A 27999-nucleotide genomic window follows, 5' to 3' on the forward strand; every position below is an offset into this window, starting at 1 on the left:
GTGTGTCCTGGGTTGAACTTTTTAACTACTGAATGATCGACATGTGAGTGCAGAAATCGACTGGTTATGGCTGCCAACAGCCACAGCAAGAGGAAGTATACAGGGAGACACCAGTGGCGGCTGCTGGTCATTCAAGGAGGGGAATCTCATTTTTCCAGCCTACATCATGACAGACAGAACAGAGTCGCCAAACACAACGGTAGTCGTTTTTAACAAAGACAAAGTCGCAGGGGATCGGTAAAGTCTCTGGATCAGTTCAGAACAACAGAATAAAAAAACTTTGAAAATGCTCCGGTGGATGTTTATTCTTCAAGATCGCTGATTCGCTCATGTAGCTGTCGATCAAAAAAAAAAAGGATTCTGCCTCAGACAGCTCATCCAGTAATCATGCAGAAGTCGAGCGTCCGGGCCAGCCCACTGCCCCATAGACCCCCAGAGACGCTGAGCGTCCGATGGGCGGGACAAAGCCCAGCATTTGTCCAATGACCATCTAGTTTAAGATTAAGGCTTTCTAGCATGTATTTAGTCAATGAAATTTACACACAAAAGTACATATTTCACCACTTTCTTTTGAGGACATTTTAGGGGAAGCTGCGCTTCCCTTGCAGTCTTAGAGCAATCGCCACTGGGAGACATAGCTTTGATTGCCGTGTCATTCAGAAGTGTTGAGGGGGCAACATGCCATAGACGTTACTGTTACACTTGAACAATGATGAGAACTTTCATCCAGGTGCCAGTGATTTTCATTGAACAGCAAACACTGTAAAACAGAAAATATAAAGTCTTTTGTGAGTATCAGGTTTCTGTGCTGCTATTTGGACCGTCTTGCGCTTTATGACTGAGCTCACTTCGTCTTATGCCAAGATTACAGCACCGAATAATACAGTAACCAACAATACAACTACCACTGTCCTACAGTTAACAAATAATACAACTATTACTGTTCTACAGTTAAATCAATACATAACACACAACACAACATTTGCAGTTCACAACAATAATCTCCATACTTACAGCTGCTCCTATAATTTGTCTACTCCCATGTTTATAACTGAGCACTGTATTTATCTGGGTAATAACTTGTGTAAACATACTAACCATTTGTTGCATTCACCCATTTACATAACGTTTGAGTACTTAAACTGCTCATATTCTTGTCCCACATATTAGTCACATTAGTTGAACACAATATTGAGATATAACATGTTGAAAATGCTTTTAGTGGCTGCTTCATGTCTACAAACCTCTGAACTTATTATGTATTCATATGACACCAGTGACATGCAGTGAGGTTCATGGCTGGTGAGGCACTGACTTCATCACAATCAGATCTGTAAACATATGGAAAAAAACTGCATTTAATAACAAAAAACAGACAAAAAATGTTCTCCATGTTTTGGCTTCTGTCTGCCATAGCTTCTTCAGCGCTTTGGATACTTCAGTGTTAACCTCCTGCTTCGACTGAAAATCCATCCACCCATCGTCATCTTCCGCTTATTCCTACTAGTAAGGGTCGCGGGGGGGGCTGGAGCCTATCCCAGCATCTACGGGCGAGAGGCGGGGTACACCCTGGACAGGTCGCCAGTTCATCGCAGGGCTAACATACAGAGATGAACAACCATTCACACTCACATTCATACCTACGGTCAATTTAGAGTATCCAATCAGCCTAGTCCCCAAATTGCATGTCTTCGGACGGTGGGAGGAAGCCGGAGTACCCGGAGAGAACCCACGCAGAACATGCAAACTCCACACAGAAAGATCCCGCGCCCGAGCCGGGACTCGAACCCATAACCTTCTTGCTGTAAGGCCACAGTGCTAACCAGTGCTAACCACTGCACCACCGTGCAGCCCTGACTGAAAATCCAATTAAGAAAATTGTTTTAGCTTAGAAATGTAATCCTCCATTGTGACATTACGGCCACTCAGGAGGAAAAAAATAATTAAATGACTGCACTTGATTTTCCTTACAGTAAATTGTAGCTCTCTGTCACTTCTTCTGCAGCGGAGCGGAGGAGGCGCAAGCAGAATCCCTGGGCTCACTAGCGCCTCCTCCATGAGGCAGGAGAACTGCGTGCCTCATCCGGCACCTTTTCGCAGCGGTTTCATGATCGCTCAGCACAAGAAACACGTTACACACAGCAAAAGTATTTGAACATTTTAATAGCGACATAGAGAGAGACAGCAATACGGGCTCACTGTGGCATGCAGCACAGTTAGCAGAGTCATTGCGCAATCCCTGGTGAGGCTCAGCTGCCTGGTGCCTCACTGTACGTCTCTTCTCAGTATTTGAACGATAAATAAGAAAAATCGGTGATTTTGAATAAATATAACTTAAAACTGGTTTAGTTACAAGCAAAATAACTTTATAGTACAAATCAAAGGATAAATACAAAAATTACATTTATTTTTTTCAATTTACATTTTTTCTTTCCATGATGTCCAGGTGAGGCACCAGGCAGCTGAGCCTCACCTGACCGCACGTCACTGTATGACACGAATAAAGTAAATGGTAAGGCTACTATCATTGCAGCGCAGCGCTGTAAACTATCATTTACACTGACGCGCGGCGCTCGGTCAACTGCAAAGGCGGACACGACATGTTGTCTTAGCAGCTGAGGCAAGCAGTAGTTACGGCCTTATTTATGGACGTTAACTACATTGTAAATTTATAAATATGGCACCAAAACTCAAGAGTAAACTCAACATGACTATCTAAGGCGCTTGTGCACTTTGCTCACTTCTAAAATAGAACATACAGTCTTTCGTGATTATCAGCTTTCTTTGCTGCTACGTGGACTGTATAGCGCTTTATGACTGAGCTCGCTTCCTGTAACGCCAGGATTACAACGCTAGTCAGCCTCATTACCAAAGCCGACGCTGATATGTATATTTATATAAAACAGCTGCTGGGATAGGCTCCAGCCCCCCCCCCCCCCCCCCATACACACACACACACACACACACACACACCCTTAACAGGATAAGGGGAAGAAAATGAATGGATGGATGGATGGACAATGGACAATATTCATACAGTTTGCATAATTTATGCGTAATCTCACCTGAATGCAGTTGTCTTTTGACCCCGAGTACAACTGCAAGGAACCTTGGGGTCATTTTTGACCAGGACCTTTCCTTCAGCTCCCACATAAAGCATGTGACTAGGACCGCCTTCTTCCATCTGCGAAGTATCGCTAAGATTAGGAATATCCTTTCCCAGAGTGATGCTGAGAAACTGGTGCATGCATTTATCACTTCTCGGCTGGACTACTGCAACTCTCTCTTGTCAGGATGTCCTAAATACTCTCTAAAGAGTCTCCAGCTGGTCCAGAACGCTGCAGCGAGGGTTTTGACGGGAGTTAAGAAGAGAGAACACATCTCTCCCACTGTAGCTTCTCTCCACTGGCTTTCTGTAGGATCTAGAATCCACTTCAAAATCCTTCTGCTGACTTATAAGGCTCTCAGTGATAAAGCTCCATCCTATTTGAAAGAACTCATTAGTCCCTACTGTCTTACCAGAGCACTCCGCTCCCAGAATGCAGGTCTTTTAGTGATTCCCAGTATCTCTAAAAACAGCCTGGGAGGTAGAGCCTTTAGTTACCGGGCTCCTCTACTGTGGAACCAGCTCTCTTCATGGGTCAGAGAGGCAGACACCTTAACCACGTTTAAGTCCAGGCTTAAGACCTTCCTTTATGACAGAGCCTTCAGTTAGGACTGGTTCAGGTTGCTCTGAACCATTGATAGCTATGCTGCTATAGGCTTGGACTGCTGGGGGACACATCTGTTTACATGGAGCCCTTCCCTCCCCTCCTCTCCTTGGCCTTGGTGTCTCGCAGTCTCTCTGTGTTTCCACAGATCCACCAGAGCTCCAACCGCCGCCTGCAACGCTCCCCTTCCATGAACCAGTCTGCCATCCAGTCCCCCATCAAGCTGGCTTGCTCTCCCTGCCTCCCCTTCCAGAAGCTTCCTTCTTCAACTGTTATTAACATTTCCATGTTTCCCACATTTTGTATTGTAAACTGTTTTCTTGTCTGTAACAACATCTACTGCATGTCTGTCCCTCCTGGGTGAGGGATCCCTCCTCTGTTGCTCACCCTGAGGTTTCTCTGATTTTTCCCTGTTAAAAGGGTTTTCTATGGAGTTTTTCGTCAGTCGATGTGAGGGTCAAAGGGCAGAGGATGTTGTTATGATGCCATGTGAAGCCCTTTGAGACAAACTGTTTGTGAAAACGGGCTCTACAAATAAAATTGCCTTGCCCTTGCCTTGCCTTGCCTTGTCTTTACTGAGGGGAAAAACACTGCACCCTTCAGAGAATTGTAGTGCACTTATCCATAAATGGAATGTGAATAATGCTCACTTCAACCACACTGGTAAATGTCAGGGAGGTGTGTGACTGTTTGTTTGAAATAGAGGACATTTTAATCTGCTCTGTGGTAGTACAGTTTTTCTCAGTTGCTTTGGTGCTTTCTCAGATCAGAATGAAAGTTCTCACAACTATAAGTTCAGCCTCCACAACATTGAGTCATTTCTTCACATAGTTTCTCCTTCTTTTGAAAAAATTGCAAATGCTCTTGGACATGTATCAGCTACTTTCATACAATTCTCTGCTGATTTATAACATTATAATTTGCTTATGTCATGTCAGTCAAAATGAAACATACCTATGAATGCTGAATAGTCGTTCCCTACAAAACTAATAGTCCTAAATTCATTGCTTGAGTCATTACTGTACATACAAAATTTTTGAACTAGTTGTCAAAATCTGTCAAGCTAATTTGATACATTCCTTTATCATTTTTTTCCTGAAAAAAAAATTGAACAATTGCTCTCGGGTGAACTTCAGCTTTCACTCAGGAGGAGTTGTGTGAAGCATTAGTTGTAACCAATGACAAGCAACTTGTCAAGAGTCACTCAGACCTGAATCCCATGAACCCTCACTTGGCAAGCATATATGAACCAAGGAGGACATAGTGTGTACCATTTCTACAATTCTGTGACACAAAAATGGAACGTCAGCATCGTGGAGGAGGGGTGAGAATCCACGGAGGAAGGGGAAGGGGACAAAACAGGGGGAGAGGAAGACGAGGTGAAGTACATAGGCAAATTCCTGATGAAATTAGGGCTACAACTGTGGACCATTTTGTGAATCACAGCCTCACTATGGCTTAGGCTGGTTGACCAGTGCAACTAAATGTAGGGAGAACCACTGTGAATCCCATCATTCAAACATTCCATAGGGAGAACAGGCATGTATAGTATTGGACAGTAATCCAATACCTTGTTATATCTCATATTTATTGTACATTACTATAATTTTACTCTGCAACACATAGGACTGCAAGACAACCTCACAGAGATGGAGGGGGCCTGTTTTTACTCCACAACAAGAGGAAGCCATTTGTGCAATGGTGACTGCAAACAATGCAATAAGATTGGGAGAAATTCAAAGCGCTGTTATAGATGGTGACAATAGCTTTGGCAATATTGAATCTGTTTCAATCGCAACAATTAACTGAGTGCTCAGGAGGAATGAAATGAAACCCTGCATGAAACAACTTTACAATGTGCCATTTGAAAGGAACAGTGAAAGAGTGAAGGCCCATCACCAGCAGGTACAGGTAAATCTTGAGTGTGTGTTCTATGCATACTCTAATGTTCAGCACTGTAAACTGCTTTACTTTGTATAGTTCCGTGCAGTACACTTAACAGTTCTGTATATTCACAGTAGGTTACAATTGTTATTTTTCTCTCTCCCTCTCTTCTAGGATAAAGCGTATACTGGAGCTAGAGGCCAAGGAACTATTGCACACATTCATTTACATCGATGAGGCAGGTTTCAATCTGGCCAAAGAAACTTGTGGAAGAAACAGAATTGGACAGAAAGCAGTGATTGATGTCCCAGGTCAGGGGGGGGAATGTCATTATGTGTGCAGCCATCTCAGAAAATGGTGTCCTCACCCATATCCCCCTTCTCTGTCCTTACAACACACAACATCTTCTTACTTAAGCGTGGAAGTGGAAGGTTTATGACCGGCGTTCACATGCCCAAATGGCCCTGCTAGCAGCCATGGTTGCTGAATGTTATGACATCACAGTGGAGTCCTGTAAAGGGTGGATTCGCCATTCAAGGAGATACTTTCCTCGTTTCCTTAAAAGGGAAGATATCTGCTGTGATGTAGATGAAAATATGTGGCCAGACAGACAGGAACGTGTTGATGTCCAGGAATAATTTATGTTCAGTTTACAGTCATATGTACTGTTATATAATTTACATTTGTGCACAGTTCTACAATAATGTGTCTTATGTGTTCTAAATAAGTGACTGTGTTTTATTGCACAATGCTGTAGAATTGCAAAGAGCATATGCAGTAAATATGTGAAATGTACATATGTGTCTTGTACTCCGTTACCTCACTAAACACATAATATAACATAACATTCAGAATGTGTAACTTTACTGTAGTTTTCAAATGGTTGTACAGGTAGTGTAAAGTGCTGTCTTGAGCATTTTCAAGTAGTGTCCCCAAGATCTGACTTTTTTGCATTGGGAAAACAGAGAGTAAACTGTCATAATGAAAACATGACAAAGCCATTTGACTGTCTTGTTCATAAACAATGGTGTCAGGACTTATTATTTTGATGACACAGACAGTTTCATTCACATGAATATTTGCTTTTGAGGAATCAACTATTTATTTTTAGCAAGTGTGAGAAAACAAGCTTTTGATCATGTTCTGTTCATGTCACCACCATATCAGGAGTTAATCGTGTATAAGTACATGACGTGATTGTTTATGTTAAGTTGTGCAGGCTGCTAGTTGCGCCCGAACTGTCAAGGCTGAATGACAAAAACAACAGGACAAGACAACCTGACTGTGCAGGAGGCAGGAGTACTAATCAAGAAGTGTGATATGCATGAGTGTAAAATTATGTATGCAAAAAAGGTGTGGCTTCAAGCATATATTCACTGTCTGTTAATATCTTATTCAGACTCTCTGCTGCACTCTCACGGTGCATGTAGTGGGGTCTCCAGATATATCTGTGTCTGCTTTGTTGTGTGAAATAAAGTGTTGATTTGTCTAAAGCAGACGACTCCGGTTGATCTCTTCTCATCAACGGACCCGGTGAAGTCGGCGTACTTCAACAGTCATAATGTCAACATTTTAGATGCCATGATTCCATCACAACATGGTATTTTGCAATAAGAAACTATATTTTTCATTGTGTTCCTCAAAAAGTGTCAAATCATGTTTGTCTGTTTCTACATAGAAATGAAGCAATAAAATGTTACAGAAAACTAAACTAAAACTAAACTAACTAAAAAAATAGTCGTGGAAAATAGAAGAAGCCATTCAATTGCTATTATAATGTTCATGCAAGGCCAGCTATTCTTTTTAAAAAGCATTTTATTTCCTGTTATTGATGTGAAATTATGTTGCAACACATTCACAATCAGAAGAGCTGTACCTCATGAGATCGATTTTTCAAACTTTTATAATCTCATTTTCAATATTGTTGAATGAGTGTGGCAGTTTGGTGGGGGTTATTCTGTGTCAAAGCAAAGGTAATTTGTTGATGATCCCAAAGGGAATTGTCTAAAGTGCGCTCAAGCCGTGCACACACTGCGATTCAAAACTGTCTCGGATAAAAACTACTAAACAGGGCAATACCTCTGGTCGTGGCACTAAAATGATGGCCCTACTGCGTACTGTATAAGAGAGGCTCAAAGACTGCCATATCACGGCCTATTCAACCGCAGAAAAAACCATGCTGATGGTTGAACTAACAATTGAGACTTATGCAAAGAGGGGAATGGAACAGACAGTTGTCGCAGTGCGTGTAATTTTGAGCAAATGACTTAGTGGACAAAGAATGACAATGAAGTTGTCCATGGTTTTGTGGGCTTCCAGTTTGAAACATTGACAGAAGAAAAAGACTGAATTTCAGCTGGGTTGGCATCGCTAGAGAACAGACATGAGGTCAGCAGGCAGACTCTCCGTAGCAGTGCAAGGCAGTTGAGGATTCATGGTAGTGGGACCTGTGGTAATGGGAGCCATGTTGATCATGCCATCCTCTTGACCCACATTGAATGGACCACAGTAAAGGGCTGGGTAATTCCCTGCAAACCCGGACTTATGGGCCTTGTTGATGAGAAGCAGAAATAGGACTGGCATTCTGCGAGTTCTTGGATCAAACACACATTAAAAGGGTGGAAAATGAAACAAAGATTCAAATGAAAATACCCAAATCTGGTGAGAGGCATGCTGGACAACTTCAAAAATCAGGTCGCAGCCAACACAAATTTGTGATACAGTTAAGTTTTTGTGTAAATATTATGTTTAATGTTTCATGCTGTTTAGGATAAGACATTCAAATTTGAGTTCTTTTTTTCCTTATTTTTCTCCCCTTTCTTCAGTTATATATACTTTTAACTTAGGTTTTTGCTGACTCCTGGGATGTGTAAAAATTGCTGACACTGTAAATAAAAATTACAACATAATGCAACAAGGTATGCAAAGGCAGAGATTTTTGAAAAAATAACACAAGCTTATTTTATTTTTTTAGGTTCTACATTTTAGATTAAAGGTGCACTAAGTGTTGTTGCCTGACGTCGCTTTCATTGACGTTCATTGTAAATACCAACAAAAACAGAGCAAGCTCACCCCACCCCCAGTATTTCTGTAGATGTCACGAATGCGCATCGACATCAAAAGTGGATCTGTGCTGCGCTAACATCACCAAGGTGAGTGACCAAACTCCAACTGTTAGGTTAGTAAACTTATATTCTAAGCCTTTATACAATATCTTTACGATATTAGGTTATGAGTTACAGCTGATACATTTAAAATTATTTTGTTAGGTTATGAGTTACCGCTGATATTCTTAAAATTTAGTTTATGAGCTTATGCAAAAGAGACGCTTCTTGTAGAATTTGTCCTTCCTGGAATCGCTGCTAGTGCTAGCTAGCACCTTATAGAGTAAGCTAGGAATAAACTACTACATTGAAAAATGGCTTATGAGTATCATAGGCACTACACTATTCAACTGACTCTGTTTATTCCCCAATGTCTGCATGCGCACTAACCCCCCACCCCCACCCCCAACCATCTTGTCTGTGATTGGCTGGAATGTGGTTTGTTATGTTTATGTGCGGTGGTGCAGTGGTTAGCACTGTGGCCTCACAGCAAGAAGGTTCCGGTTTCGAGTCCCGGCTCGGGCGCGGAATCTTTCTGTGAGGAGTTTGCATGTTCTCCCCGTGTCTGCGTGGGTTCTCTCCAGGTACTCCTGCTTCCTCCCACTGTCCAAAGACATGCAATTTGGGGACTCGGCTGATTGATTCTCTAAATTGACTGTAGGTATGAATGTGAGTGTGGATGGTTGTTCGTCTCTGTATGTTGGTCCTGTGATGGCCTGGCGACCTGTCCAGGGTGAACCCCGCCGCCTCTCGCCCATAGATGCTGGGATAGGCTCCAGCCCCCCCCCCCCCCCCCCCCCGCGACCCTTACTAGTAGGAATAAGCGGAAGATGACGACGGATGTTTATGTGCACATCCTGTGCACTCAGTGTTTGTTTACCGTTTATGAGCCCTGTGTTGTCTCTGGAGACCAGACTTTTTCATAGTGTATTCAGGGGGCAGACAGCTAGCAGATCAAGGGGAGATGCCTACGATTTGAGACAAAAAAATTGAAATCAAGTTGAGACCATGCAAAAAGGCATAGTGGACACTTATTCCTGACATGAAGTTTGTAAAATGAAAATTACGCTTTCAAATTATGTTTCGGTGCTGCAATATATTGAATCTGTAAGCTTTGCGGTACATAAAGATCTTGCTTGTGTTCAGGAAACTAGGGGTATTTGAACAAATTGTGAATAATTATGTTTATTTTTACTTTAGCTAAGTTAAATGTATTGAAGCACTACTGTATGACTACCAGCAAACAAGCATGCTTGAGTCATTACAAATTGATTTCAACATGACACTTTATTGCGCATCTCATACATACAGTATAGGACAGGTCTATTTTGCAATATTTCATAGACCTAGTTATAAAGGAGCAAGGAAAGAGAAAACAGCAGTATTTAAATATATCTTAAAAAAGAGAGAGAAGAATTAAACTTTAATAAGTCTTACTGCTGAACAAAGTGGTACGGTAATGGTCACACACACATTAACAATTTCCGCACCGATGAGAACAAGCTACAGTGGATAGCTACAAAATGATATTAGTTCATAAATATAATATGGTTTGAATAAATTTGCTTTACAGCTCAATTTATATCATTTATTTTCATCTTACATAGTACGTTATATGAAAAATACATTTTACGACCCCCAGTGCACAGCAGTTTGGTCTTTGATATTAGGTTTTAAAGAGCTGGAAGAACACTGAGAGGATGTGAACACATCAGATATGAGAGGAACAGTGTGCTACAGTTTGTACCAGAGTAGAAACATTATCAGCATACAGAATGACACAAAAACACAAGAACATTCAAATGAGTAAAAAAATGGCTAAAGATCAAGTATGAAAACAAATGGGAAAAAAATATGTTTACATCACAACCAATACAATTTAACTTTTTATTCTGGATTTTTCCGAGGTTTCCACTGCAGACTGTTACAAACTTCGAAATATATTATGACAAATAACGAACTATTTTTTCAAAGTTTTTTTTTTTTTAAATGACACAAAAACATGAAATTAGTTGAACTGCTAAAATCATCATTAATACAAATTCCTAATTCTCTGGTGTGAGACCTGCTCACTCCGTATTTCAAAACTGCAGCCCTATTCTGTGTTTTCATGACACCAATCTCCTTTTTTTAAACAACCAGTTAAAGGAACATGCCAAACTTTTGAAAAATGTGTCTATTGTTCATCCTCCCAGAGCAAGACAAAAAGGTAGATACCCTTCCCCCCTCTGTGCTGTATTACAGTGCTGAGATCACACAGGCCAGTCGCTTGCTACTTAGCTTAGCACAATGAATGGTAGTGGATGGGAAGTCTGCCTCTTGGGAGAATGGCAAAGTGGTGAATTTCCCAAAAAGTTGGAATGTTCCTTTATATAATGCCACATGGGGGTGGAAGGAGCAGGGGAGGCTATGGTGATTATGTACTAATGTGGTTAGTTTAAAAAGTCCATCGTTAGTACGGAATTAAATATCAGCTTGAAACTCATCAGTACAATCCACACTATATACAGTAAAGACTAACATTCAGATGAAGACCTTCAGCAGATGATGACAAAACATCCTTAACGTGTCCCCATAATACACCCTGTCAAAACCTTCCTGCAGCCTGTCATCTCTGTTGGTGACAAATCATAGGGAATTAAGGCGTAAGATGTTCATAAAGTGCTCTGCATGACAGTCAATCTTCACAACAGAAGAACTTTAAACGGACTCAACTCTTGTGTTACTCCCACACAGTAGGTCTCACAACAGCCCTCAGGTTTGTTCTAAAACTAACAAAAGAATTCCGTCAAACACAAAGCTACATTTTTCAGCCAGCACCAAGATGAGTACAAAATAAAAATATAAAAATCAAAATACACAACATCACTCCAAATACCCAAATTCAGTGATATCATGAACTGCTTTCCCTTTTCCTTGATTAGATTACCAAGGCTAAATGCTAGCATAACAGATGATTAGAAAGCACTTCTATTCATTTTATCCAACATTGAGGCACTCCTGTTTGCTACTCCAATATGCTACAGTTCATGGCCAATTTCATCAGTAAAAAATACAAATGGTTGTGAAATAACAAATAACAAATGAGGACTGAAGCATGTTTTCTTCTATATAGTTTACAAACACACATTCACTGGCATGTATTCTTTTCAAATGAGCTTGTATAACATCTTTGTATATCACACAATTAATGAGCAATAAATATTTTTAATATAACTGTTTTTTATATCTCAGAAGATACAAAATAGTCATTTAGAGTTACATATATTCTGTAAAAAAGTATATCTTGAGAGGTTTTTGAGGGTTATTAGCAAGAATTTTACTGCTCACTCTTAATATGAAGTACAGCATGACCATATTGCTACAATGCAAGTCACCTCCAGAACACTGGGTTTGAGTCCATATATGATCAGTTACTACACTTGCCAAGGCTTTTTTTTAAACTGTATAGCGACAGTTTATCATTCTCTTTTCTGCTGAGGTTGTTTTGCTTCAATGTTGAGGTCACATTGTATCAACCTGTTTTTATATTGTATGTCTGAGTAGATGCACAGCTGTACTAGTTTTTCTCGTATAATTTAAGAGTGTATTTGTGTGTTCTTGTCTTCAGACTAGAGTGCCTGGGTCTGCACTGGGTTCCTTTGGGGTTGCCTCTTGCATCTGTGGATGAGGGGTCTCCTGATAGAGAGAGAACTCCATCGACCTGTTGGCGAATAAACACAAATCAAAACAACAGAAAGAAAAGAAAGGCCTGCAGTGAGATTGCAGGGTAGTGAGATTACATCTGAATGTTTCATATTTTGGGCAGACATGCCTGAAAAGTCCAGCTGAAATGGAACACAGGGTGCTATTTGCCGCTGCAATTTTCATGTTTCCTATAAAAAATGGGTAACTAAGGAGGGACTTGTCACACTACTCAATAGCAGTCAGCCTTGACTGTGTTATGCTCCTTTGACTGGGCTTGACTGTGAACTCCTGTTGTGACTAATTAAATGTTAAAAGAGCTTTCCTGCCATATGTGGTCACACAGCATCCCAGCCTAATGCCTGAGATAGACTTGTTTAACAATGAGCAAAAATATTTTAGTGCAAAATTGGTTTCCTTGTCGGGTTTAGCATCTGGCAAGTTAGTAATGACACCCCATACAATAGCTACACAGTTAACCACACAAAGGGATGAATAGCAGATGCATATTACAAGTATTTAACCATCAAGAAACTCTGCAATCCACCTTGGTACTGAACTCCCTGTCCTAACAAGTTATTTCAGTTGAGCTCAGAAGGCTGAATTTGGTTGTGGTTCAGCTGCAGTGCTGAGCCAATACAATAAGTAGTGGTCACCTCACAAACAAGAAGCCCTAAGGAATTTTTTTTAGGGCATCAGAGGTGGGAAACTATGTTCTCCATAAAATAAGTTAAATAAATTGTAATATAAATAATAAAGTTGTTGTTTTTGCTCGGTAATCACAAGGCCCTGCCCCAAGAAACACTCCGCTCCTCCTCTTATGACATGGAATCTCAATTCTGTGGCACTTACATTTGAAAGTGATGGATGGATGTCAGGATCTGGTTGCTAGACACTTACATAAAACTTCAATACATTTTGTTATACGGGTAAAAAAATTATTAGATTTTGATGTCAAAATACAATCAAATTGAGTTTTTGGCATATATTGTTAAATAGGTGAAAAATGTAACCAAGTATCTGAATTGAAATGGTGAAAAAGCCTTTTCAATTTCGGCTTGACTTTAAAAAGACAAAGAAGAGGGTAAACACCTATTTCATTGCTGCATTTCCACAGTTTTCATATGTGAATATGACTGCCTTCCTGTTTGGCAATGCAAAGAAAGTGAGCTGTAGAAGGAAGAATGTTTTGGTGAGGAAGTAAAATACAAAAATAACATGGCTGCTGGCAGAAGGCTGCTAGCAGCAACAAATAAGTATGATATTGCAGAGAGAGAGAGGATTGAAAATATCCTGCAAGTTCCCAGTCCCAAAGACACATTTTTTAAACATGTGTGTCAGTATTCATAGTTGGATAAATATATTCCGAAGTAGTCCTTAAAACATATAACTCGTAAAATCAGATCAAGAGGGTAAATTGACACCAAAAAAGGGGCTAGTAGGCTGACTGGAATAACTTCTCACATCTGAAAACTCATACAAGTATTAAATGTACAGCAATTAAAAAACTAACCAATTAATTAGGTTTCTTTTTTCATGGCTTCCCTATTGTACAGCTTGCAGGGTTGAGATGTTGACAACAGATAAAGAATAATTGACTAATCCTGACCTTCCATGCAGCGGGTGACCATGGAAGCTGGCTGACTGGGGTATCTGAGCCCGGTGGAGGTTACCCCCCTGAGCAGGCTGGGCCTGGTGCAGCAGAGAATAAGGGTGAGAGAGGCGAGAGATTCCCCCCTCGTGGCTCTTTGAGGCAGTAGGAGGATACCCCAGGGCATTCCTCAGGTACCAGTCCCTCAGGCCCTCCAGAGCCAGGGCTTTATGGAGGCTTCTTGTTGAGTCCTCTGGGGTTGGGAGAGAAAACTGTGGGGGTCTGCGGGTAAAAGAGGCACCAGACAGCTCAGTCTGGTAGGGGTGCAGGTTAGGGATGGAGGATGTTGTGCTTGAGGCAGGAAGGGGAGACTCGTAAGCTGAAAGCAGAATAGCATCCTGGGGCTGTTGCTGCAAAGGAATGAACGGCCCACAAGATTTGGTTCTGGTGACTTTGACCCTACGAAGTTCAGCCTGGGACCCTCTGAGGACCATGGGGCTGTATGGAGGAGCGGCACTGGGGAGGTGCACCTGGGAATGAGAAAATCCATTGGCATGGGGAGGCACTGCTGCAGTAGAGGATCGGGGAGAGGGCGTGTCCTGCCAGATCCTGCCGGTGGACTGGTACAAGTGGTGCTGCACCTGCATCCTCTGCTGTTTTCCCCAGATATAGTCCATCAAGATTTCATTGTAACCTCCGCCAGCCCCTCGGCCCCCCATGGACAGACGCATTTTGGCCTGTTCCACAGACCCCTCCAGATGTCTTTCAGGGCTGCCCAGGTGGATATGCCGCAGCTTTCCATCAGTAAGAGTCTCTGAACTCTTATAAGGCCCTCCTCTGGGGTGCATCCCATTTCTGGGTGTAGGATCATCTGGGAGGCTGGATCTATCCAGCAGGGCCTCAGAGCTGTTACTGCGCCTGGCTCTGGAGTTGTATGGACAGCCTCGGCGGTCAGAGGAGGAACCCTCCTGGGCTAGTGGAATTATATATGGTACGTCCAGGCTGCCAGACCACTGTTTTAACCCATCACCCCCTGAAGCATCTGACCTACGGCAGAGATGCAGCAACACATGAGGAGACTTGGTGCATTTAGGGTTAAAAAACTTTAATAAATTGTGTAATTGCATTTCAAAGAAAATCAATTAAGGGACAAAATGTCATGCTTAAAATGATATAAGATAAAGCTTTTGGTGGTAACCTAATATGACACTTACTGTTGTTACAACCCTGACTACATTCAACTTGATCATTATTAATTTCAGACTACACAGTTACCACAGCAGGAGGCCGCTGGACCTGAGCTGCTCCAAAGATTACCTGACATGAACGCTGATTGGAGCAGTCCGGGCCAATAGAGGAGTAGCTGGGACACTTCTACCCTCAACATTTGATGCACTTCTCGGTAAAGAATGAGTTGGGCTATAAGCGATAACAACAGGACACATGGATGTATTTGTTGCTTAACACTAGCACAAAAAGAAAGTCTGGATTATGTTTGCACACGCAGAGTGCAGTACAATCATCTCAGAAAGAACAAGAGCTCTGTGCAGCCTACTAAAGTACCTGACAGAATTTGTGACAGAATTGCGACGTGTCCTCATCTCATAGTAAATCTCGACCGGAGAGAGCTTCCTGCTGATTCTGTGGTCAGGACTGCCCACAGTGAGCCGGGGCTGTGACAGAGAGCGCTGATCAGCAGCCACACTGGGAGATGACTCTTTCATGAAAAAAAAAAACCAAGAGATTACAAATGAAAGCATAAAGACCAACATTTTTTTTATATTTACAATGAAATTTGACCTTTGATTCTGCAGCTCAACACCACGGGACAACGATACACACTTGTCTTTGAGTTTCTTCATTTACACACAAAAAACAAAGACAGATTTTTGACTTACCATTGTCATGAGATGTTGAATCGGACATGGAGCTTGTGCTCTCTGACATGACTGTGTCTTCTAGAAGACAGTTATACATAAAGGTCAAAGGAATATCTTTGCATCTGTTAAGTTATTACTGTATTTAATTTATTTAATTTTTTTTTGCAGTTTCTGACAGCCATTTTTATACATGTGTATGAAACTGCTGATTTAATACCTGTATGACATCCGCGGTGAACTGTCCGCTTGCTGTTTGGGACATTTCGGTCTGATTCTGAGTGTCTATGCAAAGCACCGGTGAAGATGGCTTTCATCTGCTTTCTTTGGGCAGCTTCATCCTGCAGCCAGGGACAGACAGCTGTGTTAAGACCCCTAGCAATCCCGCTGCTGCGTAAATATAATTTACATTCAAGGTGTTGACTTACCTCTGCCTTGCTGTTGGGCGTAAGGCCAGCTTTGCGTTGCACCACCGGGGGCTTCTCTCCTGTCTCCAGAGGGAAAGCATGTGGCAACTTCCCAGTCAGCTCCTACAGGGGACATTAATTAGCCTCCAATAACTAAAATCCATTTCCTTACCAGCCTGGTGAGGAAATGCAGGTCAAAAGTCTTTTATTATATATATAAAAGGACACCACTTAAAGATTATTTTTCATCTCAATAAAACTGCACTTTAAATGATTTATTGCTCTGATATTGGTATGGCTGCAATAATGTGCTATAATAATTTATGTGTGGAGGAGAAAAAGAAGGATTTGTGCACCAACTACTAAATTAGCTGCATCAATAACAGAGTGGTCTGAAGAATAGAGGCTATGCAGTGAGTGAGTCACTGTAAACTCAGCCATGAAACACAGTCTGTGTTAATCAGAATGTTAAACATTGAAGCAACTGTGGCTTCATTAAGATTTGCTGACATGTTATCTGAAGCAAAATTGATATCCTGTGTATTTTAATTTCTGAAAATTTCACACATTCTCAACATGGTGCCAGTGTATCTATTTTCAAATTCATTAATATAATCACTACCACTTTTTTTCCATTTTAACAGAATGATTAAAAATTCACAGTATGCACATAATAACCAGGAGAAGGTGTATATATTGATATATTGGTGTAATGAAGGTAACCACGATTTTTCTTGTGAAATAGTCAAGTCAAGTCAAGTTAATTTTATTTGTATAGCGCCAAATCACAACAAAAGTTATCTCATGACACTTTACAGGTAGAGCAGGTCTAGTACCACGCTCCTTCAATGAATTTACATTGTATTTAAAATACACAAGACTACTCTAAAATACAATGTAATATTCTATGATAAAATATGATAAAACATAATATGATATGATATGATCCAATATCATGGGATACAATATGATACGACTGATTTAATAGTTTGACAGATTGATGGACAAAAGAGTTACTCAGTCTGTTAAGTTTAGCTTATAGCACACTGAATGTTCTATTTAAGGTTGATATACTTCAAATAAAATATGATATGGATAAGATGTAATATTACTTGCCAGAGACAACATTCTTTTGTATATGCTGCTTGAAAATCTGAGTCTAGTGTTTGACTCACAATATTTTTGCAGTTGGGCTTTAAGTTGCACAGAAAGACAACTATACCAAGCACTTATTCCATATTTTATAACACTCTGTATCATAGATTGCAGAAATAATACCAGGATCTGTCTGTTTGCTCCAAATGGCCTTAATCTTCTAAGAAAATACATAAATTGCTGAATGTTGATACAAATGCAGTCTGTATGTGGACTCAAGGATAAAGAAGTAATCACGTGAATGCCTATATATCTATAATTAGAGACTTAGTCTCTGTACAGTGTAAAGTAATCTCTCAAGGATATGAGTTCGCTGAAAGACCTAAAATCATTTCAACGGCCATAAAAAGGAGGAAACACTGAGCCCCCAAAAATTTCCCTAGGGGATAACAAAGCATATTACATAGTCTATCATGCTCTTTAAACATATGGAAATGGTATAAATCAGTCCTTCCAGAAAAAAGCAGGTTTTTTTTTTGTAATTGTTGCAGGCAAAAATCCCTTATTATGTGAAAATAATTGCGATGGAATATGCGGGATATTCATGCAATTTTATGCAATGAAATTATGGGAATTTGCAGAAATTGTGTAACTTTCAAAAACTGCGGGTTGCTGAATAAGAAAAAAGTGATTCCCCAACACTCTGTTCTTACAAGGCTACTACCTAAATGTACAGAGTCTTATCTAAGGATTTCCTATGACAAGCAAGCATACTGCATCACAGAAAGAGCAGGGAATAATTAAGTTCTCATCTTGTTCAAAAATTTGGGAATTATGAAATAATGCAAGCCCCACATATTTCATGCCTTTTGCATTTTCTGGAAGGACTTATAAATAATCAAAACTGGTAACAGTCACCCCCCCCCCCCCATCATAGTAGCCAGTCACAGACTATCCACATCATTACGCTTATATCTATACGCAATCCAAAAAAAATTTTTTTTTCATAAGGTTGTTGAGCAATTGCATTATCATCAATATTTTGCTCAAATGTTGTGCTAATTATAGAGTGAATAACTATGCATAGACAATTTGATCTCATCCAAACCCAGTGTCATGTCTAGTTCAAATGTACAGTGTGAGCGACCTACTGCCTCCTGCAGACAGACTTGTTTGAGCTCCCCGACCCTGGAACTGAGCAGAGCCTCCAGGGCCTGCTTCCTCTCTTGCAGAGCTGCAATCCTCTCGGCCTGCAGCTTACTTTCCTGGGAGCCTTGAATATCTACACAACACAGCACAAGTCACAGGGGACAACAGGAGGCTGAACACTTTAGGTAAGATTAGCTCAAACTGGGTTTTTAACTGTTTTAACAGTCTTGTTGAATTGTAAAGGGCATTTTTGTGGTGATGTTTAACACTTAAAAAATGGCTGTCTTTCCAAGTGAGTGCTCATGGTGTCAGTGTTTATGATAAGCTTCTCTAACAGCTGTGTGAACAAAAGGCATTCACACATACTGATGTTTTTCCAGTTGGCTGTTCCCTTGAGAAAAAAACAGATTTGTTTTCACTGGGTTTCACTGTTTAGGCAAACACAACCCAATAAATCAGCCAGGCCATTACAGGCATGTCCAGACACGAAGGTGTGTCTTCACACCAGAGCGATTCCTCACCTGGAGCCCCCAAACCCATGGATGTGATCAGATGTCCTTTGACCTCCATGTGATGTAATTCTGGGGACTTGACTTCTCACACTCCCAGCCACGCTCTCACCTGATAGAAAGAGACTGAAATTTAACAGCAGCTTTTATGCAGCAGTGAACCACATTTAGGATACATCAACACTTTCAACGCATACAGTATGTACAGTCAAGTCATCTATGCTCTGAAACTGATGTTTGATGTCACTGAGGTGTCACCACCTGTCGCTATAACTGAGCTTGTGCAAGTAAAGACAGTCTCCTTTGAAGTTAAAGCATCAACCCATGTGAGCACGTGTTTTTCCTCCCTAAAATGAGTAGCTAATTCTTTGAGCCAGTGCTCCTGCCCTTTGGCAATGCCAACACATGCAAACATTTTCTTATTCAAATAGCATTTAAAACAAAAACAATCTCCGTTATCACTTTTCTTTTAACCCCATTTCAGAATTCATCTACATGCATGCCAAAACCACATATCACATGACCAGTCACATACACTGGGTATGCCCCTGCTAGGATAAACAGGGAGTTGACTGAACACACAAAATACTTCTGAGGAAAAACAGCAACAGCAAAAATGATTACAAAGATTTCTTTGTTTGGCTCAACACCAAGTATTACTTAAAGTAATATGAACATTGTGTGTTCTGTGTTTTACTGTAGTCTGGGCCCAGAAATGATGATGGCATTGTCCAAGCTGGCACTCAGTCAAGCGCAAGCCTCACTGATAGTTGCACATGCCTTTCCATAATGCAGGAGGTGGTTCATTTCCTCAGATGAGAAGCGCTCACTTCTCCTAAGTTGAAATATGCACACTAAAACAGCAACATGCCAACTTGCCCTGGTGCACCCAGGGCTTTAAAGGGAATGACACAAGACATTCTGATCACTTTGATTTGTTTTGCACAGTTTGTGCTCTGATTCAGCGCCCTCTAAATACCAAAACGAAAAGGCACGAGGCCTGAACTGCCTGGCGCCAAAGACTGCTTAAAGTGGGCCCATACCATTTTGCTGAAGTTGAACAGGAACTGACCTGGACATTCTGAACAAATACTCCATTGACAAAGTTAACCCACTAGGCAGTGGTTTATCTTGGCCTCACCAAAAATCTGCTCTCCTTCTAGGGTTAACACTGCTAGACAGGAGAATTGTTGCATTATTATAATATTATTATAAACTGCTGCTAGTAATGACAACAAGGTCATTAATGTCTGTAACTTGTTATGCATCTTAATGAAATACACAGTCTTGGGAATTTTCAAACTGAAACAAGGCTATGTATTTTTCAGACGTCTCCATTTAGTTGGGGTTGAAAGTGCTGCAGTGGTGTGAGTGCAAGCCTAACACACAAAAAAACTGCATTTTAAAACAAAAATAAAATAAAACGAGTGTGGTTGAAGCCGAGCATACTCACTCTCCCTCTGACCTTGCAGTTTTCACCATGTACATTTCCAGTAAGTCAGCAGTCAATAAGCATGAGTGTCACCATGTAGCACAAGGGGGGGGGGGGGGGGGGGGGCACTGCAACTCTGCTCATGTATTTAGAGCTTTAAAATATCCTAAATTTCAAAATGATAAATCTTACTTGGCAAGTCTATTTATCATCGGAATCAAATAGGCAGGATATGTTATTATCCTAGCAAGCACTCGTTTTCATTCAATTCAAATGCAGATATGACAATGCATACCAGCATATTTACAAATTTCAATTTAGACATTTTTTTTAATCATTTAGAAAAAAAAGTTCTGCAAAAGTCTGAAATAACCGTACCTTAAGGCATTCAGTAATATCCTAAAATTAGCTCTTGGAGGCAATTAGCAACCAATTAATTTGAAAAGAGGAAGAAAAAAGACAGGATAAGAAACGTTATTAATGCATTTGGAGAAATGAGAGCGCAAGACCTAAATCCTGTGTGTTTTCTGGCTCCACAGCTCAGCAGCTACTGAAGTCAGAGGAAAGAGGCCAGAAGCTAAGTTCCAAAGATGGAACAAATAAAAAGAATTGAGGAAGGCGTCCTCTTTGCTGCTGTCGTAGGTATAGAAATTTACATGGCAATGCCTTTCAAAGTAAAGACCTTTACTCCACTCTTCAGCTTCTATATTCAAGAGTCCATGAGAAGAGAGTATATCAAACTGTTGCCAAAAATTTAGCATAACGCATTAGACAAAAAATAGTACTTTCAGTCGAGTGAGCAATGCTTCATGTGCATGTTTTCTCACATATTAGAGGTTCATTACAAACAAAGCCTCTTCCCTAGTGCCCAATGAAGACTTGCCATCCAAAAATAGCTATGGCGTTTTCTGCCAAAAGCCCCTCATTCAAACAAGGCTCACAAATCACTGCCATAAACAAGCAACCTGCTGTCTTCTTGTCAGTCAAGAAAATCATAAAACAACTCAGTTCTACCCCAAAAATCTGGATGGAAGGCCTCAAGGGCTGAATCCAAATTACTTTTCCAGAGACTGCTCCTGCCAGTGTTACATCTTTCAAATGGAAACATTTATCTATCAGTTAGTCTGGTGAAAGGAGCAGCTGTCTCAAAGCTCCACACACAACAGAGCAGCTTTTAGCTCTTTTATAGGTCAGTAAGATGTAGCACTCTGTTTTCCTGGCTCAAACAACATAAAGACTGATCTATCTCTGTGTGAAAACATACTTGAAATGCTTCTAGCGAGCACTGTCTACTGTCCTGGAACTGAACCAGTAACTGCGGTTTGCTCCTGAATGTGTGAAATCCACCAGCATGCTTGACCTCCCATCGATAGGCAAGTAGCTTTTCACACCAGCAAGAGACTAAAGTTGCAAGCACCACTCAGACAAAACTCATATGAATCCTGTTAGAAGGACCATGATAATCATGATTGTGGCCATTCAGCTGGGGATGAACAAAGCTGGTAATGTCATTGAGGCTGAGCCATAAACCACCTGGGAGAGGCAGTCAAGAGGTGACAGACAGAGACATTTGTTAACACTGTTACTCTGGGTCGTTGCTGGGCAGCTGATGATAGAACCAAAAGGCTGCCAGACCTCTTGAGAAAACTGTTGTCCAGAAACCAAAACATTTGCTTGGAAAGTTGCTGGGATCCCATTTTACTCATTGAAATCTGAGTGTCACTCTCATACATGCTTGTTTTGCTACGCTACACCTGCTAGTACAATGATTAAAAGCCAGAATAAGCATCTTACACGGGGGAACATAACCTCCTACCTTTCACAGCTAGTTGATAATGCTAGAAAAGATTAATATTATCAGGAAGGCCAGATAATGTTCATGCTTGGCTTAGTTTATAAGTGTCAACAGAGTCATGTAGGAATGAGTTGTGGAACCCAGAAATTAGCACATAATAACATTATTGAACATCTGGCTCTGTCATGTAGAAATAACGTCTGTGGTTCACACAAGCTTAGATATTTTAGCACTCTGTTCTACAGCAATTGCTTTCAAGACTTTCAACATCATCACACCAAAAACAGAAGCGGTATCAATAAAACACAATTGAAACATCAAAAATTCAGGTGCCTAAACCTAGCTGAAACAATGTATAGTTGTGTGAGCTTCATGAGCCTGTGGGCAAACTTCCAATGGGACTGATTAGATTTGGACATTCTTTGACCACGGTTCCACATAGCTCATCAAGGTAATAAAGAGAACATGAATTTAATTGCATGCTAGCGCATCATGTACAGTGATGTAGAGTAAGAAAATGCCCACTTTGAAACACCTTAAAGGACAATTCCAGGGTGGCACAGTGGTGCAGTGGTTAGCACTGTTGCCTCACAGAAAGAAGGTTCTGGGTTCGAGCCACAGCTCAGGCACAGGATCTTCCTGTGTGGAGTCTCCATGTTCTCCCTGTTCCTGCATGGGTTCTCTCTGGTACTCCAGCTTCCTCCCACAGTCCAAAGACATCAAGAGAGGACGAGGCTGATTGATACTCTAAATTGACCGAAGGTGTGACTGTGAGTGTGAATGGTTGTCTGCCTCTATGTGTTGGCCCTGCGATGGACTGGTGACCCGTCCAACGCCTCTCACCCGAAGGCAGCTGGGATAGGCTCCACCCCCCACCCCTGCGACCCTTAACAGGATAAGCCGTTGAAAATGGATGGATGGAAAATTCCAGTATTCATCCTTGGCCCGATTTTCTTGTGTGGTCCAAATGACTGAATTAGAATTGTTCTAAAATTGAGTAAGAATGCCTCTGCAGTGCAGTAGCTTTAGTTTGTTTGACAAGAGAAAGGATCCTAAGACATACACCGGTGGGTCATCTGCCTCATTGCTAGGATGCCCGTCTCCATGCTCAAGGTCATGAGCTCAGATCTTGCAGAAAGTAGAAGTAAGACATATTTTAATTGCGGACCAGAAAAAGTGCCATGTACAGAGATGATCTGCACAAGAGGAGAAAGCATCACCCTCCAGCCACAAATCCTCTGAACACTGCACTTAAGGGTGTTTGATGCCAAGAATGATCTCCAGGAAAGAAAAAAATCACACAACACTGGAACAGTGGATCAAGATACTCCGGGGCTTCATAATTCAAGCCTCACTTCAGCAGGACAAGTATGACAATCAAACAACTGAACAGATTTAATTCTTACAACACACCTGAAGGGCTCAGCAGTCCCCCTAACTTTTTAAACATCTGCTGTGCAGAGATGCCAACATGAGGCAGCATCACAATCTTGTGAAGACTCTGCAGAAGAGATAGTAGGACAATGAAGCATCAAATAGAGTCACAAAGAGCAGTCAAGAAAATATCTTTGTTTGATACAAATCTGGAAAACATATCACATTTATTTGAGTTACATCCCGACTGATATATATGGTGGCTGATAATACCACCTGACATTAGCCTATCCTACGTATGTACTGTATCTACATACAAGTAGCCCAACATTTGCCTGTATGAAAATTTTTAGAGCATAATTCAGAAAAAGATGCTTGCAGCAATTTACAGTTATTAAATTCCCAGTAAATTTTATCATTACAAGCATCGGTGTAATTTTAGTCAATAAAGTTTATTTCTAAACTGTAAAATATGCTGTGTCCATTACACATCTAGTTTTGAGGGATTGTTGCAAAATTCAAATTGGCAGATTTACTACTTTTGGAATTTTATTCATACCAATATCATTGCCAAAATTCAGTATCAGTCCAGCTCTAGTTACTGAAATATGTAAAGTGACATTACTGTTCAGTGCACTGATGTCAACTTACGGTTGGACTGTCTGATCCTGCCCCCATTACATGTCTTTGTCACAGCTCTTTGAAATCCACAATTAAAGGATTATTACAAAAAAATATTTGAAAAGGATTTTCAGACAATATTTCAATATTGTAATTTCCCTAGTCCCCGATATTTGAATTCCAAGCTGATCTGAGTTTTCTACTAAAACATGAGTAATGACACAAGAATTATAATTCTTCAAATATTGTGAATAATATTGCAATTACAATATTCATCAAAATAATCACGATGAAATATTGTTACCAAAATACTCGACCCTACTTGCTATCCAGCATCATGGTCCAAGAACTTCAAAACAAAAATCCTTTATCGGTGTTGAAAAGGAGCTCATTCCCTATTGGTTGGGACGTACATCTAGATCAATATGGAGGACACTAAACTACCTCCACCAGGCCATCTTATAGAAGGCTCATAGAAGACCAGCTGACAACCAACTGCTGGATTCATATGATTTCTCATGCACTCTCTCTTTTCATGAAATACTGATTTATAACACGCTTATCACCATACACACACAGAAGGGCAGCTTAGCTCAGACTGACCAATGGCATGGCTTCCTCCCTGGCCTTGATGCTCACCTTTGCCCATTTGACACAATTTTTCCTGGTAAAACAAGGCAATCTTAGTGATAGCAATCCACCTGGATTCTGCTAAGCTGCAGTTTGGGGGGAGTAATAAAGAAAGGAATGTGGCTCAAATGGAGGGGATTATTCCTACTCGTTTTCCCTTTGCTCTGTAACACCTGAAGGGATTTCTGTGTAGAGTACAGAGATTTCCCTGCTCCGCTGTGACTGTAATCTGCTTTGTTGATGTTGGTGGGAGTTCAGAAATGCTTATGATGTGCAGCCGCAGCCATGCACTCACACTTGTTATGCTACAAATGCCTGATCTGACTCTTTTGTACTTGAATGTTCTTTGTAATTGAAGAAATGTGGGTGAATTCTCTCTGCACTGGTGCTCTGATGTGTTCTCAACTCTTGATAAGCTCTGGGACTTGATTCCCTTGTAGTCAGAGCAGCACGGAGAGACGTGGGACAAAGCAGCATATCTTCATTTTTAATCCTGGCTGACAAAAAGGGTCATCTGAAAGGCCTAAATTTGGAAAAGGCGGCCAGTGTGTGAAAGTGCAAAATCACTAGTAAACAGTGTCAAATTATAGCTGTTGATTATGGGCACAGTAAATGAATTATATATATTTTTTTTCTAAGTATGTATCAGAATAAATAACATCTCATGATTATCAAGTTTTTTCACAGGAAAAGCTAAGGACAACCCTTGCAGGCAGAAAGAAAAGCGTAAATGACTTTGGAGATGGCTTTCGCTACTGCCTACTGTTAGCATTCATTCTGGTGAGGCCTGGAGCTTCATACTGCACTCGAGAGGAGGAAAGGGTATCTATCTGAAGTTAGCATTGTCCCTAAAAAGAGCTGTTTCATTCTGATAAAACAAAATAACTCAAAAATAGAGTTACAGATACACAGATTGTGAAATTCTAGGCTAATAACAACACTAATGTTCAATATGAGAGCACAGCTATTTTTTTAGTTTGTTTGTTTGTCTACGTTGTTTTAGTTTTATTTTTGATCATCTTTAGTTCCCCTTTTATGCCAAAACAAATTTATCATAATAACAGTTAGTCTTATGGCCTTTTATTCCAACATCTCTGAGTAAAAATTCAAGCCTTCTTTATGAGCACAATGAACAATACGTGACAATTGTCCATTGCTAGCTGTGAATGCCATCTTATCACGACAACCAATTACAGTTAACGAAGAAAATATCTGCCGTTAAAGATGCACGGCCAGTATATCAAGGAATCCCTTATTACAGTTGTTGTTTTTTTTAATATCAATTAAGATCAAATTCATACCTCCATGGTTGAATATAGGACTGCACCATAATGGTTTGTTCGTTAATATTTAACATGTTGATATTTTTGCAGCTGATTTTTTTGCTTGCTGATATTTGCCAATGCCAATATTATTTCTATAAAAACAAGTTTATGTGAGTTATGTATTGTGCATACATATAAATATTGAGAATTTTATCTACAAAAAGGTAAAACTGCATAAATCAGATATTCATTGTTGTTTCTTCATCATGAATAAGACATGAAGAGCAAAATCAGACCGAATCAAAATTGTTTTAAAAATGACAAATATCTCCTGATACCAACATAACATGCCAACATTATCATGCATCCCTAGTTATAGTAACATACAATGTAGTGTGGCCTGAAAGCAGAGTCCCATTCTGTTTTTTCAGACCAAAAAGAAGAGGGAGGGGTGAAAACAAACACCAAAAGGAGCATAAATTGTCTCTAGACTTCCCTTAACAACCCTCTTTGGACAGTCTGACTAGCCATGAATTCAACCCCTGCACACACAAAATAAGAACAATCGTGGCTGTTTAGAATGCTTGCCAGCAATGTGGAACAACTCCTTTAAAAACAGAGAGGTGCTTTGCCAGCACAGCAAAGGTGGAATAGCAGTGAATTCCTCCCCCTGAAGGCTGAGCCTGATTGACCCTCATCATCATATGTTTGGACGAGTTTTTTCAGAAACAAGTCAGACATCCCTGTTCAGGAATCTGTTAATAATAGGGCTTTGCACTGCTGCAGAAGAGCTGGGAACAGCAGAAGGCCCAGCAGACACACACACACACACACACACACACACACACACACACACACACACACACACACACACACACAGACGGACAGACGGACAGCAACAGGGGGAAGTTGTATATTCCCGGGAAGCATGACACAGATTTTCTCTTTTAAAGCTGTGTTTGATTTGATGCAGATGTGGTTGGCATTTCCTGTCTGTTCATGCTGTGCCACGCAAACATTAGTGCGTGTGTTCAGGCACAGGTAGGCTGCACATGAAAGAGACATGTTGGATTAATTTCCATACAGTCCTTTCATTTCATTGGCATGTTTTTGACTACAGGAGGAACGCACGTGTTGTCCTTCACCTGCATAGCGGCAGTAACAATGGTCGACACGTTCAAATCTAAAACAAATAAGGCTTAGAAGACCAATTCAGTTAGCTTGAAAAATGTCTGTGTTGATGCTCCTTATTCATGAGAAGGACATCTTAAAGCTCTTACCGGAGAGCATGACCGATCTCCATGGTTCTCTGAAGCAAAGCCAAGTCGAAAAAAAATCCTCCGTGAATGAAACCACGGCATCAAATCCTCATCGCACGGAACCTTTCATATATTAAACCAGCGATACATGTTCACGGACCAACGGTACGATGGCTTCGTGTCCCAATTGTTATTCACCAGCAGCCGTGCGACCTCTGCTACGTCGGTGTTCTGCGCATCTCCGAGAAAGAGGAGAGGCAGCTCCGGAGAAAAACTACCTATCTATGCGTGTATGTATGTATGTATTTGGAGACTGACTAGACACACTGGCACGGCGGCGAGGAGGATGAGGCCCCTCCCAGATGCTCCCCGGTGCGCCACTTAATCCAGTTATACTAATGACTGCTGTCCAGTTGTTGCATAGGAAGCCCACAACGATACACACACACACACACACACACACACACACACACACACACACACACACACACACACACGATGTCTAAATGTGTGTGTTGTTCTCAGCGCTACCCCTGAGGAATTCCCATCATCAGATTTTTTTTTGTTCATTACTTTATTATTATACTGCTATAGAACTATACTATACAATACT

The 27999-nt window shown here is 40.8% G+C and overlaps 1 protein-coding gene and 1 long non-coding RNA gene across 4 annotated transcripts; both read right to left on the minus strand.

Annotated features, from left to right (window-relative positions):
- Positions 1–419: 419 nt before the first annotated feature.
- LOC147267582 (uncharacterized) lies at positions 420–2055 on the minus strand. Its single transcript, XR_015112262.1, has 3 exons — positions 1972–2055; positions 1245–1331; positions 420–760 (listed from the first exon to the last, which is right to left on the minus strand). It is a non-coding gene; the product is annotated as an uncharacterized LOC147267582 (long non-coding RNA).
- A 7941-nt stretch (positions 2056–9996) lies between these two features.
- On the minus strand, positions 9997–27742 carry ccdc120b (coiled-coil domain containing 120b). 3 transcript variants are annotated; one of them, XM_086198507.1, is made up of 10 exons: positions 27408–27742; positions 19023–19122; positions 18504–18634; positions 16279–16380; positions 16071–16191; positions 15872–15931; positions 15537–15690; positions 15291–15392; positions 13992–15020; positions 9997–12401 (listed from the first exon to the last, which is right to left on the minus strand). In XM_086198507.1, exons 2-10 carry the CDS (start codon positions 19069–19071, stop codon positions 12305–12307), a joined length of 1845 nt encoding a protein of 614 aa, XP_086054633.1. In that variant the 5' UTR covers positions 19072–19122; positions 27408–27742; the 3' UTR covers positions 9997–12304. The 3 variants fall into 3 exon arrangements, with proteins under 3 accessions (XP_086054633.1, XP_086054634.1, XP_086054632.1); XM_086198508.1 differs by lacking the exon at positions 15291–15392; XM_086198506.1 differs by having other exon boundaries at positions 16071–16380.
- Positions 27743–27999: the final 257 nt, after the last annotated feature.

Source organism: Aulostomus chinensis, chromosome 3, assembly GCF_037954235.1.
Source record: "Aulostomus chinensis isolate RoL2024-O1b breed Wild chromosome 3, RoL_Achi_v1.0, whole genome shotgun sequence".
NCBI lineage: Eukaryota > Metazoa > Chordata > Actinopteri > Syngnathiformes > Aulostomidae > Aulostomus > Aulostomus chinensis.

Coding starts and splice junctions, on each gene's coding strand:
- ccdc120b (XM_086198506.1), bottom strand. CDS start 19,071: ATGGAGGTCAAAGGACATCTGATCACATCCATGGGTTTGGGGGCTCCA. Junction 15,691..15,871: donor TTCAACATCTCATGACAATG/GTAAGTCAAAAA, acceptor TTTTCATGAAAG/AGTCATCTCCCAGTGTGGCT. Junction 15,021..15,290: donor CCAATCAGCGTTCATGTCAG/GTAATCTTTGGA, acceptor TCTCTGCCGTAG/GTCAGATGCTTCAGGGGGTG.